At 38.5% G+C, this 14,788-nt stretch overlaps 1 protein-coding gene across 2 annotated transcripts; it reads left to right on the forward strand.

The window, feature by feature from the left end:
* The first annotated feature begins 185 nt into the window (after nucleotides 1-185).
* LOC103993963 (uncharacterized) lies at nucleotides 186-8,534 on the forward strand. Of its 2 annotated transcripts, XM_065194663.1 has the most exons (9): nucleotides 186-593; nucleotides 1,908-2,177; nucleotides 2,761-2,781; nucleotides 2,863-2,989; nucleotides 3,723-3,784; nucleotides 3,902-4,123; nucleotides 4,305-4,426; nucleotides 4,516-4,654; nucleotides 8,057-8,534. In XM_065194663.1, the coding sequence occupies exons 1-9, from the start codon at nucleotides 219-221 to the stop codon at nucleotides 8,210-8,212; spliced, it is 1,494 nt and encodes a 497-aa protein (XP_065050735.1). In that variant the 5' UTR covers nucleotides 186-218; the 3' UTR covers nucleotides 8,213-8,534. The 2 variants fall into 2 exon arrangements, with proteins under 2 accessions (XP_065050735.1, XP_018685235.2); XM_018829690.2 differs by lacking the exon at nucleotides 2,761-2,781.
* The last annotated feature ends 6,254 nt before the right edge of the window (nucleotides 8,535-14,788 follow it).

Raw genomic sequence — 14,788 nt, forward strand, 5'->3', positions numbered from 1 at the left:
CTATCTCAAATTAGTTATTGGTATTCATAATTAATAATATTGGATGGATATTAGTAATTAGAGGGATATCTATATACATATGATATATTTAAATGTATAGGGGCGAGTATGTTATTCAGGAACTTAGAAGGGTATATATGTAAAACTTTCAAGGTTTTAACGACAGTCGCTTCTCGCTCTCTCAAAACCAATCTGTTCTTCTTCACGCGCTGCGGCATATGACTTCGACTGCATTATTGAGCTCCTCGCTCGTCCTCCAACCCATTAAGCCCTGCAAGCCCTTCCTCCCCCGAAACCCTAGGATCCCACGGCCGCGCTTTCCGCTCTCCTCCGCGGAGCCGAAGCACCTCACGAAAGGCGGAGGCGGAGGAAGGAGGAGCCCTGTGGACGGCGGGCGGCGGAGTCCAAGAAGGGGCCCGCATGGGACCTCTCGAAGGTCCGCCATCAAGAAGAGCTTCGCCCAGGAGCAGGTCGTGTTCACCACGCCGGTGGCGAGGGATCCCGCTGTGGCAATCATCGGCGGCGGGGTCGCTGGGTTGGTATGCGCTCTCACGCTTGAGGAGAGAGGGATACGGTCGACGGTCTTCGATACGGTTAGGCGCTACCTCATTTTGATTTCATAGATTTTGATTTTCTGTCTTTATACGGCAAGAAATTGGAATTTGATTGGTTTAGAGGAATCTAGTTGTGGATATAGTTGATTAGGTAGGGTGAGTATTCCACGTAATTGGAGTGGTTTGACGTCACTGACCTAACAACTTGAGCATTTAAGCCTTTTCATGCATATAAATATGTTGTTTAGCTAGAGGATGTGAAACATATTCCTTCATGTTGTTCTATATCATGAAAATGATATCTATATAAATTACTTTTAAGGTGGTTCCATTAATCTAGGTCACTACTCGAACTGTTAGAAATCCCTTATCTTTAAGTGCATTTCCTGTTCTTCACAGAAGATTTTTTGTATATTGCATTTATGGAAATTGAGGGCATTTCCTGTTCCAAAAATACACATCACCATTGGAAGGTTTGTGCATGATTTCTGGAAATGTCTACGTTGCAGCATCCAGGTGAGAGTTATCAAGTGCTTCAATATTGCCTAATCTGCAACTCCTAGAGAGATGTTAGCTTTTCCCCTCAACATTTCCAGGGCCCCAGGAATCCCATAAAGATTCCTTTTCAACATTTTCTGGGCTTAACAATCGAATCAATCATGTCAATGTGTTTGTTCTAAGCCATGTTGGTGTTTGATCCTGAACTAAGATCTATACCCTTTTTGTGGCCGATATTGTCCTTCATATGGTTAAATTGTAGGTTAAGATGCTCAACTCAAATTGCAATGCTGGAATATGTAGAATTGATTGGTCAATCCATGACATATATCATGAAAGCTTTGTGCTTGATGGGATCGAAAATTGTCATGGATGGTGATATTTTCAAATGTTCATTAATTTTAAAATTTTGAGAAATTATTAAGACAATGGGAAATGTGAATCAGATAAAATTTAGATGAACGGATAATTATAAAGTATCATCTCTAATTACTGAAAATAAATAGACTTGTTTATTCAGAACAGCCTACTATGCACCATTTTATGCTCACTTGATGAAGCAAACATCATGATTTTGGAAGAAAGATGTGGGATGGAATCCTACGAAAGCTGAACCTCTTGGTGAGTTTTTTTTCTTCTAGAACTTCTAATTCTAATTAGAATTAACTTATAGGCTGGTTGGTATTCTGAAGGAAATCCATGTTTTGCATCAACTTGTATGTTGTTTGGTCTATTGTGTTCTGTATCTGCATTGGGGATACTATAATACCATGTTATCACTGTCTTGACTATAAGTGGCATTGTAGTTATCTTATAATAAATATAAAATGTTGATTTTTCTGGTCCTATTATTAGGGGATGCATGGCTTAGGTGGGAGGATGGCAACGCGGATCATTGATTCCAGGACATGCATATTTGATCATGCTGCTCAGTTCTTTACTGTAAGTGATTTAAGATTTCAGAAGCTTGTTGATAGATGGTTGGAGAAAGGCTTGGTTCGGGAATGGAAGGGACTGTTAGTAGAACTTGAAGCTGGTGGGCATGCTTCTCCTGTACCGTATTCTGCTTCAAGATATGTAGGCATGAAAGGAATGCGTTCTCTGATGGATTCAATTATAAGTCAGGTCAAAGTTAAATTCTCTCTTTTATGTTTGAATGATTTTCCTCAGTAATTTTAAGAGGATCAGTGAATAATGAGTTTGAATTATGAAAATTCCCTTTCTGCTTCTTTTGTTCATTTGACTTCCAAATTCCATAATTGAATCAGAAATCAGCTTTGAACTCTGCTTTAGTTGCAAAATGTTATCCTAGTTTCATGCAACAGAATGAAAGAACCATATATCTGGAAAATATTACATTAGTCATTTAGATGAATATTTGTATAAGTTTTCTACTTCTGCACTTGTGACCTTCAGAAACAATTGGCACAACAGATGCTTTCTATTATGAAATTAAGAGTGAACCTATGGACACCAACCATTATCCATATTTTGAAAAGCCAAGCATGCATTGCCTTCTAATTTTATGGTAGTTTATTATCTTGTTGACCAAGCATAGCTTTCAATTCCAAGATAATAAATATCAAAGATAAAATTATGGTGTCTCTAGTCCAAGTGCTGGGAATGCTGTTGGGTTAAATTGTGGCTAGAAGTTTGAAGTTCATCTGCATAAACAGTGTCTCTAAGAGCTGATTGTGGTTCCACACAGGTGATATGTTGTTACACACAGGTGATTGTGGTTATCCTTTCTTTCTCTATGTTGGTATGCCTTCAAGCTCTGTGCTAAGTAGCATTTTAACTGCAACTGCAGAGTCGCATGGCTAATATTGTAAGGCCTTGTTGGATAAGTAAGATTGAGCCATTTAATGGGACATGGCGATTGGCTGAGCGAGAGAAACCCCATGGCCAGTTTGATGCAGTTGTTATCGCACATAATGGTAATTATATTACCTCTATATCACTTCTAGGTGTTTTAGGTGAATCAAGTTATTAATTTTTATAATTTCTCTGTAAAAAATATTTCTTGTCCTTCATGAAGTTATTTAATGTCCAATATTCTGCTCATGAAAACCATGAGAAGTGGCTCATAATTGATCCATGTTCCATTTGTTTCTCTTCTTGAGGTCTAAGCTTAACTAGGAGATGCTTGGGAAAAGCATAGTGCTTCAAGGATATTAATATGAGTTATTATTGTTCTGACTGTTCTTCATTTATTCATTTATTCATTATTGCTAGGAGATGCTTGGGAAAAGCATAGTGCTACAAGGATATTAATATGCTTGGGCTAAGCCTCACATTGCATATTCATTTATTTTTCTGCTTGTAACTTCTTGAGAGCTGAATACAACTTCCCTTTGTTTTGTCATTCAACCTTTTTCCTGTTCTCAGTTCCCTTCTTTTGCTTCCAAGACGATGTCTTTTAAGCAACTTCAATTATACATCCATCTACTTGTTACATCTCTTACGCCTCTTCCAGAAAGGAATTGCGACACTGGAAACAGAAAATAGATTATTTAACTGAGATCCACTAAATATAAATAATATATTGTAGATATCATCTATAAATTTGGGCATGGTTATCCTTTCTTTTTTCCACTTATGCATTCTTGTTAAAAGTAGGCAGTTATTCAATTTATTTATGATTTTAATTATTTTATGCTGCATCAACAGGAAAATGTGCAAATCGTTTGCTTTCATCCTCAGGCTTACCACAACTAACTAAACAGATGAAGGTTGCTGCTGCACCTCCCCAGATGAATCTTGTCAAATACTGTAGGAATAGTACTTTATAGTCTTGGAAAATTATAAAATTCAAGTTGCTGTGCTCATGCATATTTTGGTGTTTGCAGACTCTAGAACTTAGTTCTATCTGGGCGCTTCTTGCAGCATTTGAAGATCCTCTTCCAATTTCTCAGAATAGAGATTTTGAAGGAGCTTTTGTGAAAGGTGTAGATTCTCTTTCATGGATGGGCAACAACACTAGCAAACTCTTCCCTTTGGAAAGTGACTTACCTCAGTGTTGGACCTTTCTTAGCACTGCAACCTATGGAAAACGAAATAAAGTTCCACAGGTTGCTAAAAGTTTGTTCTTTTGCACCATATCCTTTTGGTTAATGCAATCAAGTATTACACATGACAGCATGCTATATCCCTGGTGGATCAGTTGCCTCATATTTCTTGCTGTTATTCATATTTTACAGATACTAGTTGGTGTTGATAGGGTACTTAAACGAAATTTACATGAACATACAGGAAAACATCCCTAGTGCCACAGCAGAAAAGGTAAAGGATGATATACTTGAGGGTGTAGAGTCTGCTATTGGATTATCCAAAGGATCACTACAGAAACCATTTTATACCAGGGTCCAATTATGGTATGCATTGTCTTTCCAAATAATAAACATTCAGAAAAAAATTGTGAATTGGCTTGTGAGTGTATACTTATGCTCTTTTATTATCCTAGGGGTGCAGCTCTTCCAACAAATTCTCCTGAGATTCCTTGTATCTTCGACCCTAATGGGCGTGCAGGAATTTGTGGTGACTGGTTACTTGGGTCGAGTGTAGAAGCTGCAGCTTTAAGCGGAATGTCTCTTGCCCATCATGTGAGTACCCTCTTAACTTCTTGTTTTCTAGTTCAAGTTCAAGTTTACTTATGACAACATTTTCATTGTTGGTCATTAGACTGCACTACACATCGGTTTATGGTGCACTGTAGAACCTTTGATGAGCATGTACTGATCAGATCCAGTATAGCCTGAACCACAAAGATCCATATTAAATAACTTTGCAGGCCTTAAGCTTTTTTATCCAGTCCTCTTACAAACTTGAACCTGCATAGTTCACCATTATGTTCTGAACCATTCCAGCCGCATCCAAGAGGTTGCTGCAACATGGATATCAACTGTAACTAGCTTGAACGAAACTGTATGCCCACAAATGAGTCATATGTTAACTGTCACAGATGCCCTTGAATGATGTACAAATTAATAACCTGGACAAACTGAATGCTGATTGATAAATATTGCCGTTTCTTGTGTGCTTATGAAAAACCTACCAAGGATTTATGTAAAACTTCCTGTGGAAGGTGGTGACAACTGTGGTTGGAAGAAGCCTGTGGGAGTTGATAATCAGAGAGGCGTTGAAACAAAGATTCAAATACCAGTCAGATCGATATAATACCAAATAATATTTATCTATTTGACGAAAGACATGTACCGGACTTCAGTATTTTAGTATTCTATTTTTCTTGTTGTATGGATGGTACTGGTCTGTCTACTGTCAGGTATACCAATTTATATCAGTTCAACTGGTTGCCAAAACTGGTATTATACTAACAATTAATCCTGGCTTCAAAGTATCATATAAAATATAAATCGAAGTACATACTAGGACAGGTTATAAGTCAAGCAAAGTATCTTAGTTGTGTACAGAGGTGTCAATGAAATGAATCAAATGTAATTGGCATGATGCCTTTTGAACTAATAGGACATTTTGAAATACTTCCCAAACAATTAACATAGGCATATGTATATATATAGACTAATTTTAGACCAAGAGTTATAGAGTTATCCATTTTTTAGGAATTGAGAAAGTGGGATGTGTTTGTCCAGGTTATGGTAGTATGATAGCTAACAATCTTATCAAAAGGAGAAAAGATCTCTTTGCAAACAATATAACTCATGAGTCACCATCGGATGTCTTTGGCATTTGCTTTCTTTTTTTCAACGTCTAATCTTACATGAAATTTTCTCAAAGTTGCATTAACTAAATGTTTTTGGATTGTGCAAAAAAAAAAAAAATCTAAAGCACCTTAACAGAAGAATAGGCTTGAGAAAATGGGGGATTTTCTCTAGGAATTTGACATAGTAACCTCTTTCATATAATCAATAGGAGAACAATAACATGGTTAAAACATTTTCTTCTAGTTACTCTTTTGAACCATTGCTAATACCTGGTAGTCTATATCTATTCTTCATAAGATTATGCATGGAGTTGACCAAAGTAACCATCAAGGTTCGGCGTATTGAGGCATACTATCTGATATGGGTAGTATGTACCAGTCCGATAGGGGATTGGTACGAGTGATACATATCGATTTGTCGATATGCCCCATTGTATCGTATTGTCATGGACTTAGTTGGTTTTGCCTAAGTCGTGCAACACCCTTGTGTGTTTGTTCGTAATGGGTCAGCCTCATCGAAACCTCTTATGATCCCTTAAGGACTTACAAAAGAGAAGATGAGTTAGAGGAATTGTTTAACTCGGGATCCTTGAGAAATTGTTTGCCTAAGTTGTGCAGCATCTTTGCGTGTCCGTCTACAAAAAGTCAGCCTCCTCGAAACCTTTTATGATCTCTTGAGGACTTGCAAAAGAGAAGATGGGTTAGAGGAAGCGTTTAACTCGGGATCCCACAAGCAGATATTTTAGTAAACACTTAATAGGCAATACAAATTACAAACATAGACTTCGCAAGCTTTGAATAGTCGCACAATAAAGGGTCTAAGGTAGTACGTCGCGGCTAAAAGTTCCCACAATTGCCCACATGACACTCTTGTGGAACAAGGTAACAAACAACCCTAGACACTACTCCGAAGGCCCATTCAGCCATGTGCCACCCAGGTAGCTCCTAGGTGCTATGCTGGCTGACACTCCGCATCACTCTGCGGAGTTAGGAAACTCCCGAAAATGACTACCTAGATGGCTTATTTTTGGGCAGTTTTATCTTTGCACTATGATTGTACACAACTTGCGTTTACAAGACTAAAATGGTCACAAGAGCTAATCAAAATGGGGCTGCCAAACCTACTACAAGCTCTCTACATGTTGAGCAAAATATGAACAAAATTGAAAGACACGGACATACACAAACATTATATCGAACACCTTGTTCACAGATTTGTCCATAACAATATGTCGGTACATCAGTATGGTTTGGTACATACTGTATCGCCAATCGGTTGGTACACCGATATAGACCAGTAAGGTGAACTATGGTAACCACATCAGTTATAGTCCTTTGAATTATGATGCGAAAATAATGAAAATTAATCGCTATATTCGTTACTTAGGTGTTTATGGTTTATTAATGTGTTCATGGTACTGTTAGTAAAATTCAGGTAAACTATTTCATAAGCATTTAAATCGAAAAAGAAGGAGAAAATAATGTCTGCATAAGATGTTGATCCACTGATGGCTAGATTTCGAGTAGTTAGATACAGTTTATGTATGATTCCTGGAGAACTATAGTCGCACATTTACTTTAAGGAGTTATATTTGTTCTATTCTTGGACTAATCGAAGTTCAACTTTGGAATGTTAGATCAATTCTTTAATTAAATTGTTTCTCCTTAAACGTATAACAATGGTAGTCATGTTACTAAAGAAAAAGAATTTATGCCTTGTTCTTCGTGATCTCCCCTTGATCCATGGTCTATACTCCCGAATAACCTTATCACATGCTAAATTAGTGTTACTATGTCTTCTAGTCACAAGCCTTCCAGGAACATGTTTTCTTGGCTACATTTCAAAATTTTGTTATCCCATTTCCTCTTCTTCCTTTTTTTTCTTGTTATATTCATTCCCATCGATTTTTTCTGTTCTTCCCCAAGTTTTATTGCTATGTCAAATCCTCCTATGGCCCTATCCTTTTCAGTTGCTACCAAGATGATAGATAACTGTTAGAACCTTCAATTGATCACTGAATTCTACACCAAACATTTCACCATCTATCTGAATATTTTATACATTTTCTTGGTCACCTAAACTCTTCATCATGTCTTGCTTTATCAGGAAAAGAAAAATTCCAGTTCCTTCACTCAGTTACAAAGTTGATGTTAGACTTTTGCTTTATTTTATCGATTTGTTATACGCAGTCATCTACCATTAAAATTTTACATTGCAGCTGATGATAATAGGTCTACTCTAAATTTTATGGATCTTTTATGATAAAAAAATTTAGTTGTTCAAATCTTGTCTTGCATCACAGACATTTTCTTTGTAATGCAGATGGCTGATTATTTCCAAAGTGGAGGGACACAACCAGATGAATTTGCCATAGGATTGAACAATCCATTTCATGCAATTGCTGGTCATGATATTGGTCAGTTTCCTGGTTTAAAATCTGGAGAACAGGTTGAACCAGAGGCATGTCCAGCCCTGTAGATATAGATATATCAGCCTTACAGATGCATGCAAATTAAAGGAGCTGATATCCGATCTGGATCATGAAGAGAAAATAGACTTTGTCCCAAAGAACCTCTGATATATAAATTCAAAGAACACCAGCCTGAGTATACCCATTTGGTAGTACAGGGTGACCTTCCTGACCATCAATTTTTGGCTTCAAAATAGTTTGTGCTGGGAATGGTACTCGTCTACATTCAGCAATTAAGATTGTCCATTATCTTGTAGATGTTATCTTCATGATATTGTAAAATGTCTCTGAATTCAAATATACGGTAATCGCATTATTTTGTATTTTTCATGGGCAATGTTTTTGCAAAAAGAAGTGCCATTATACTTCTGGCACCATCTCATCCTTTCGCATTTTATCTTCAACAATATAAAGACCTTGACTATTGGTTCTTGAAAGTGTCTCTTAGATATAAAAAGATTCATATTAAATATAATAAATATAATGTATCTATCGAAACTATATAAACTTTATGTATTGGGTCATGAAGCATATAAAGTTTTTAAATAAAATATAAAATATTTTATCTTAATCCTATTCTTCTTATCCTTACTCTTTGTGTGATAGCTTTTATCTCTTTTCCCAATCTAATTTTCCCTATCTAATTCAACAATCCTCATCTGCAAGATGGATCGTCTTATTGGACTGTGCAGTTTGGGTTGGGTGCAGTGGCCAGATTTATTACTAGAGAAGGACTATACAGAGTCTTCAAGCAGAACAAGCCAAACTCCGACGGGTATCGACCTCGCCGGCATCGACGCCCACGGCCACGAGCACCCACCGAGGTCAAGGATGGTATTCTTGAGCCATGAATTTTTTGTTGCATCCTACGAACCCTTCAACCTATGTTTATTGGTTTCCTTCCTCTTCTAACATAACATATTATTTATTCGAAGAACAACAATCCCACAACAACAAGACGGGCGACGCTGATGCGAAAGACGATGACAACAATAATATTGGTGAACAAATGTGTCGTGGTTGGTGAGTCAGTATGGACGGTCTGATCCACGAGTTAATGTCGGGAGTCTTTTGTCGGTTGAGCTGGATGCCAAGGTCGATCGGGTTCTCGCGATAGGGTATTGATCAGCGTTCCTTATGTGTCGATCCGAGCGCCGTATATGCCGAGCTACGTCTCTCCTTCTCCGGGGTGGCTGGCAGCTCACCTTTGTGAGGTAGCCAGGTTTTCCTGCAAAAATGGCCCTCGTCGGGATCACCCGACGAGGCCCCTCCGACGAGCAAGTTAGTGGAGTGATCCATTGATCTTCCCCCCCCTGCTGTCAGATGCTGGCTAGAGGTCTTTATAGTACTACACGTGGGCCGATCGTACGCGAGTTAACGTGATAGATATGCCAAACAGTATCTTGGTACGGATTCTGACTTGGCGTGTTTCGGGAGTGGCTTTGTCTTAAGATTCTCGAGATATGACGTGTTGAACAGTGTCTTAGTACGGATTCTGACTGTGACCGATGGCGTCGGACTCTGACGTGTCTTGAGCCAAAATATACCGTATCAAACAACAACCACAACGATAACATTCGTTGCTACTTATTCGAGCATCCAAATAGCAACAGCGTCGAGACATGATCATCTCTACTCAGCTCGCAAGTAGACCCCAAGTGCAGTAATTGCACCTTTGGTTGCATCAGCACGTCCATGGAAGCCGCTCACCTTACCCTTCTCGAGAGAAAGGGAGAAAGGAGTACCACTGTCCTTGCCGAAATCCTTCGAATCGCCGTCATCTTTGTCAACCGTAAGTTTTCTTATCACGACGACTCCGTTCATTTCCTCAAAACGTCCCGATAAAGATTTGATGTATTCGCCTTTCTCAAAACTAATCTGAAAGGAGACCAAACATTTCATTAGAATACGACTCAAAATATATGTTAATGTGATCTAATTAATTGGAAATGATCGTACACTCAAAATATATGTTAATGTGATCTAATTAATTGGAAATGATCGTACACCATAAATCTAATCAATACATATGCCTACATACTCTCTCCGATTTAAGTCCCGTCACTCCATAGTGATATTTGTAAGATTACGTGGTCCTATTTAATTAAGTAAGATATATTATAGATATGATTGGATTTATGGTTATTGATCAATAGAAAAGAAGTCCACGTTAAAGTAGAATTCTTTAGGAGATAACCTTGATGGGAGGAACTCTCCTAATAACTTATCCTAGGGGTTAAGTATGCATCTGATAGACAGGACCTCTAGGGGCTAAAGGGGCACCTGATAGACAAGACCTTTAGGGGTTAAGAGTGTATCAGAGTGCGTTTGAGTAGCATCTCAGCAATTGAGAGATTAAGGTTTTTCTCTAAATCTCGCTCTCCCCTAATCCCCTAATCCATCAATTTAGGTGTTCCTGTGAAAAGATAGGAAGGGAGGAGAAGGATCTAGTTTTCCTTGTAGATCTTTGCATATTGATATTTCAAATCCGAAGATGAAGCGCTTGAAAATCAGATAAGATTTATTTTTTCTGAACAACAAGAAAAAGTACGCATCGTAATATTGTCATATCAAATTTATTTGATTTCAATCTTGGCATAAAAGTTTTTTTGCGTTACAGACAGTATGATTATAGATTTTATGCTAACAATATTTCCATCTCCGAAATGAACGATCGATGATGTCGTCGACAGATCACTCCCTCGAGCCCTGTCGAGACACTGGTCGTCAGTCCTCCGGCCTGCACCCACAGGTGAACACAGAGATATGATCGAACACTATATGTGATGAAACCCGTCACCTAAGCTAATATTTAGTAAAAGAAAGGACGAAAATGGAAACCGAGAGCCTCTCACCATTGGAAGCATACAGTGCTTCCTTTACACGATATTATTGCAGGTGTGCAGACGCTTGGAGAAGAAGGGCAAGAGATGGGGTACTACTTATAGACCAACTAGCCATAGGTTTGAGGTGTTTTAGAGGAGGAGGAGGAGGAGAGTTGGTGAATGTATGTATGTAAAACAAATGTTGCTGACTCCGACTGCTCGATCTCTTTGGGGGACACATCTCCTCCATGGATCGGACAACCAAGTGGTTGTGGACATGGAGATTGTTTTCATGGCAGATGCACACACTATCATTTAGAGAAAGTCGTGTACGTAACGATGCCTGCCTGCCTCGGAATTTAATGGCTGAGAGGATGAGCCCCGTTTCCATATGCTACGATTCCACGTCCGGCCTTAAACCTTTACTTCGTCTTCTCCTTGTGCAGATGACGATAGGAAGCTTGAGTACAACGTTCCAAACCCTTTCATTTTGAATGGTTGGCTCTTTCATAGATAGACTTTTGCATTTTGGGAATGGAATGCAAACTCTTACCAAGAAATTGTAGTTTATGCTCATAAAAAGCTACTTGATTCGTGCTAAATTCCACTAAGCTTTATCTTCATAATCCATTCGCCATATGCTCTTGCAACATCATTACCGGTGCCGATCGTGTCCATTTAATGGATGAACAAAAAGCACGAATTAATTGGAAAATAAACTTGATTTATCATCCTCTACCATACACATTCACCTTTCCTTCAAGTTATCTTCTTTCTTTTACTATCTCGCATTAGAACGAGAGCACTTTCGACCGATTGGAAAGTCCCATGGTGTTGAAACATTTGTTGAAAGAAAGAGTCATGATGATCTATCTATAGGGAATTTAGTTACCTAATTTTAGTGTTGATCGAATGGATCCGAGAGGAAGTATCATAATACGAGGAAGGCGAGTCTACCGATCACAAACATAGTAGTTGTGGGAACGAGATAACATACAATAAGATCATGAGCATGAATTATATAGCTCTCGCTCTTAAGAGGGAGAGTGTATCGATAAAATATAAGGTCAAGATGACGAAGATTACATTAGATAGATATATAATTCATATCTCAAATTAACCTAATTTTATAGGTGAGTCTACCGATCACAAATATAAGAGATATGAGCATGAGATAACATATAATAGGATCATCAACATGATAAGAACTTTAAAGTGTCTTAGCTCTTGCTCTCAAGAGGGAGAGCGTATTAATAAAAAAGAAAGAAGGTCAAGATGACGAAGAGTGCATGAGATATATAATTCATATCTCGAACTAACTTAATTTTATAGGTCTATCGATGCAAATTAAATGCTTAATTTTACCTTTTATACATGAAACTTGAAAAAAAAAACCATCAAAATAATTGTCTTCTCCTTTGACTTGCAACAATCACAAAGTTTGCATCTACTTTGAATGTGCATATAAACTAAAAGATAAATTTTAAACCCTTCTATGAGTACTGACTCAATCATTTATAGGTAATACAATTAGAAAAGTGGAGCACTATGTTACTAAGACAAAGTGCTAATTATTATAGAGTGATAATGCAGATTCACTAATGTTTTGATGTCATAGTATTTCAAGTTTTATGATGTTTAAAAGGGAGGCTACCACAAGGATTATTTTTTTCAACAAAAGATGATGTGATGTTGATGGAGGGAGATTGTTCTAACTAAAAAAGATTTGTGTTTTTCCTTGAAAGATAAAGAAACAATCAACTATTTCTTGTTCTTTTAGTAAAGCTGAATAAAGAGCTACGAGAATTTACATGATTGAAATATCTCTTACAAGATTTATGGATTGATACTTTGTCGATTACATTGTGATAATCCAACACGAGCGCATAAAACATATTAAAATATAGAGAAAAAAATCACATTACAAGTATTTTTATTAAACTACTATACTCTTTTCATTTTCAAGTTAGGCATCTTCAACATATTAAATCTCAAAATTTGAAGATGAAACTAATTTATAAGTATTTATTTTTTTATCTGCGTTTTGAGTGACGCGGGATGCTTCGATCAGGATGAGACAATTAAAGCAAGAAAAATCATGTTGGACTGGAGGAAAACATATCAGAAAATTGGACGCCGAGCCGGTGGATCGGTCGACGTATCGACAAAAGGCTTCGGGTCATGGATTCGGGCATCGGGCTAAGAAGAGTGGATATTGCGTTAAGGATATTGGAATTGCAGAGTCAACTGACCGATTGGGCAATCGACTGTAAGAGAGGACGATGCGCCGAAGAATCGGACGAAGCGTCAAGGGACCAATGGCATATCGGACAACATGATTAATGCTTAGTATTAATTGTCTAGATCGAAATGTGTTTTACATGTGCAGGATTAACTATGATAGCAAGGCATAAAGCAAAAGAAACCAAGACATAGGGACTTATTTAGCTTAGCAAATGTCTTGGGAATCGTAGTTAGCATGTAATTGGGTTTGGATTTGGGCCAACCCAATTAGGGGCAAGCTAAGCGACTATGTTGGGTCCAATGAGAGGCCCAAACAGTGCCTTAAGAAGTGGCACCGTCGTGACACAATCTTCGAGACTATGTCAAGCGGTGGTACCGTCAGTCTGAGCGATTGTACCGCCCCTAGCAGGGTGCCAAGCGGTGGTACCGTCAGTCTGGGCACTGGTACCACCTAACACAAAACCCCAAGCAGTGGTACCACCAAACTAGGTGGTGGTATCGTCAGACTAAGCGGTGATACCGTTCGGTGTAGTGTTAGTGTCAGACTGACACTAGTGGTGGTACCGCCCAACGCAAACGGTGGTACCGCTCGTGCCCGGGATAGGATGTTTTTAGGCTCCAAGTTTGAGTCAACTTGATGCCTATAAATATCCCTCTCATCTTTGGTTAAAGCAGCAAGCACAAAGAATTTAAAAGTGAAGAAACCCTATTGCAATCACTTGAGAAATCCTTCCTCTAGATCTAACCTTAGAATTTTGTTTAGGAGTTGTATGAGTGCTTATAAGGATTGTCTCCTAAACCCGGTAAAAGGAGAAGAGGGGTGTAAGAATGAGGTTGATCTTCGCCTATTAAAGGAAGATCGATAATGGAGGCCGGTGGTCTCGACGAAAGATGCTAGTCATAGGTGCCCAGCAAGCCAATCACGTGAGTGATGGAACGTGTGACTTGATACAGAATCTTTTTGCTTATTATATTTTGGCGTATATCACTTTATAACTATTGCATAAATGCATATATATATTATGATGTCCTTGGATTTGTGCAATGGGAATCGGATCGTGATGAGATCACGATAATGAGATCGATTCACCTTTAAACACATATCCTAAATAATCCCGGTCATAGGTTACTCGAGAGGGACATCGTGATAACCGGATAGATTGGTGTGCTGTATACCCGTCCATATGATGGATGCAGCTGGTCTCATAGCTGCTCGTGTAGGGACACTAGGGATACAGTACAGGTGCTCATTGGAGAATGAGTTCACTGATTGATCCGCTTACGGAATGCTGGATGGTTGATGATGCCTTATTGTCAGACAGCGATTCCGTAGTCCTAGTGGTGTATCTGGTCCTTAGACTTGAGACACCAAGGATGTCCTGTATGAGTGCTCCACTCTTTGATACCAGACTTATAGGTTTGGCTGTCCCAGATCTAGTACAGCTGGTCATTGGGAGTGGTAGTCGACCTTACGAGGGCTATTGAGTGTCGACAGAGGATCATCCACTCTCGGCG

The sequence above is a fragment of the Musa acuminata genome, chromosome BXJ1-8 (genome assembly GCF_036884655.1).
Source record: "Musa acuminata AAA Group cultivar baxijiao chromosome BXJ1-8, Cavendish_Baxijiao_AAA, whole genome shotgun sequence".
Classification (NCBI taxonomy): domain Eukaryota; kingdom Viridiplantae; phylum Streptophyta; class Magnoliopsida; order Zingiberales; family Musaceae; genus Musa; species Musa acuminata.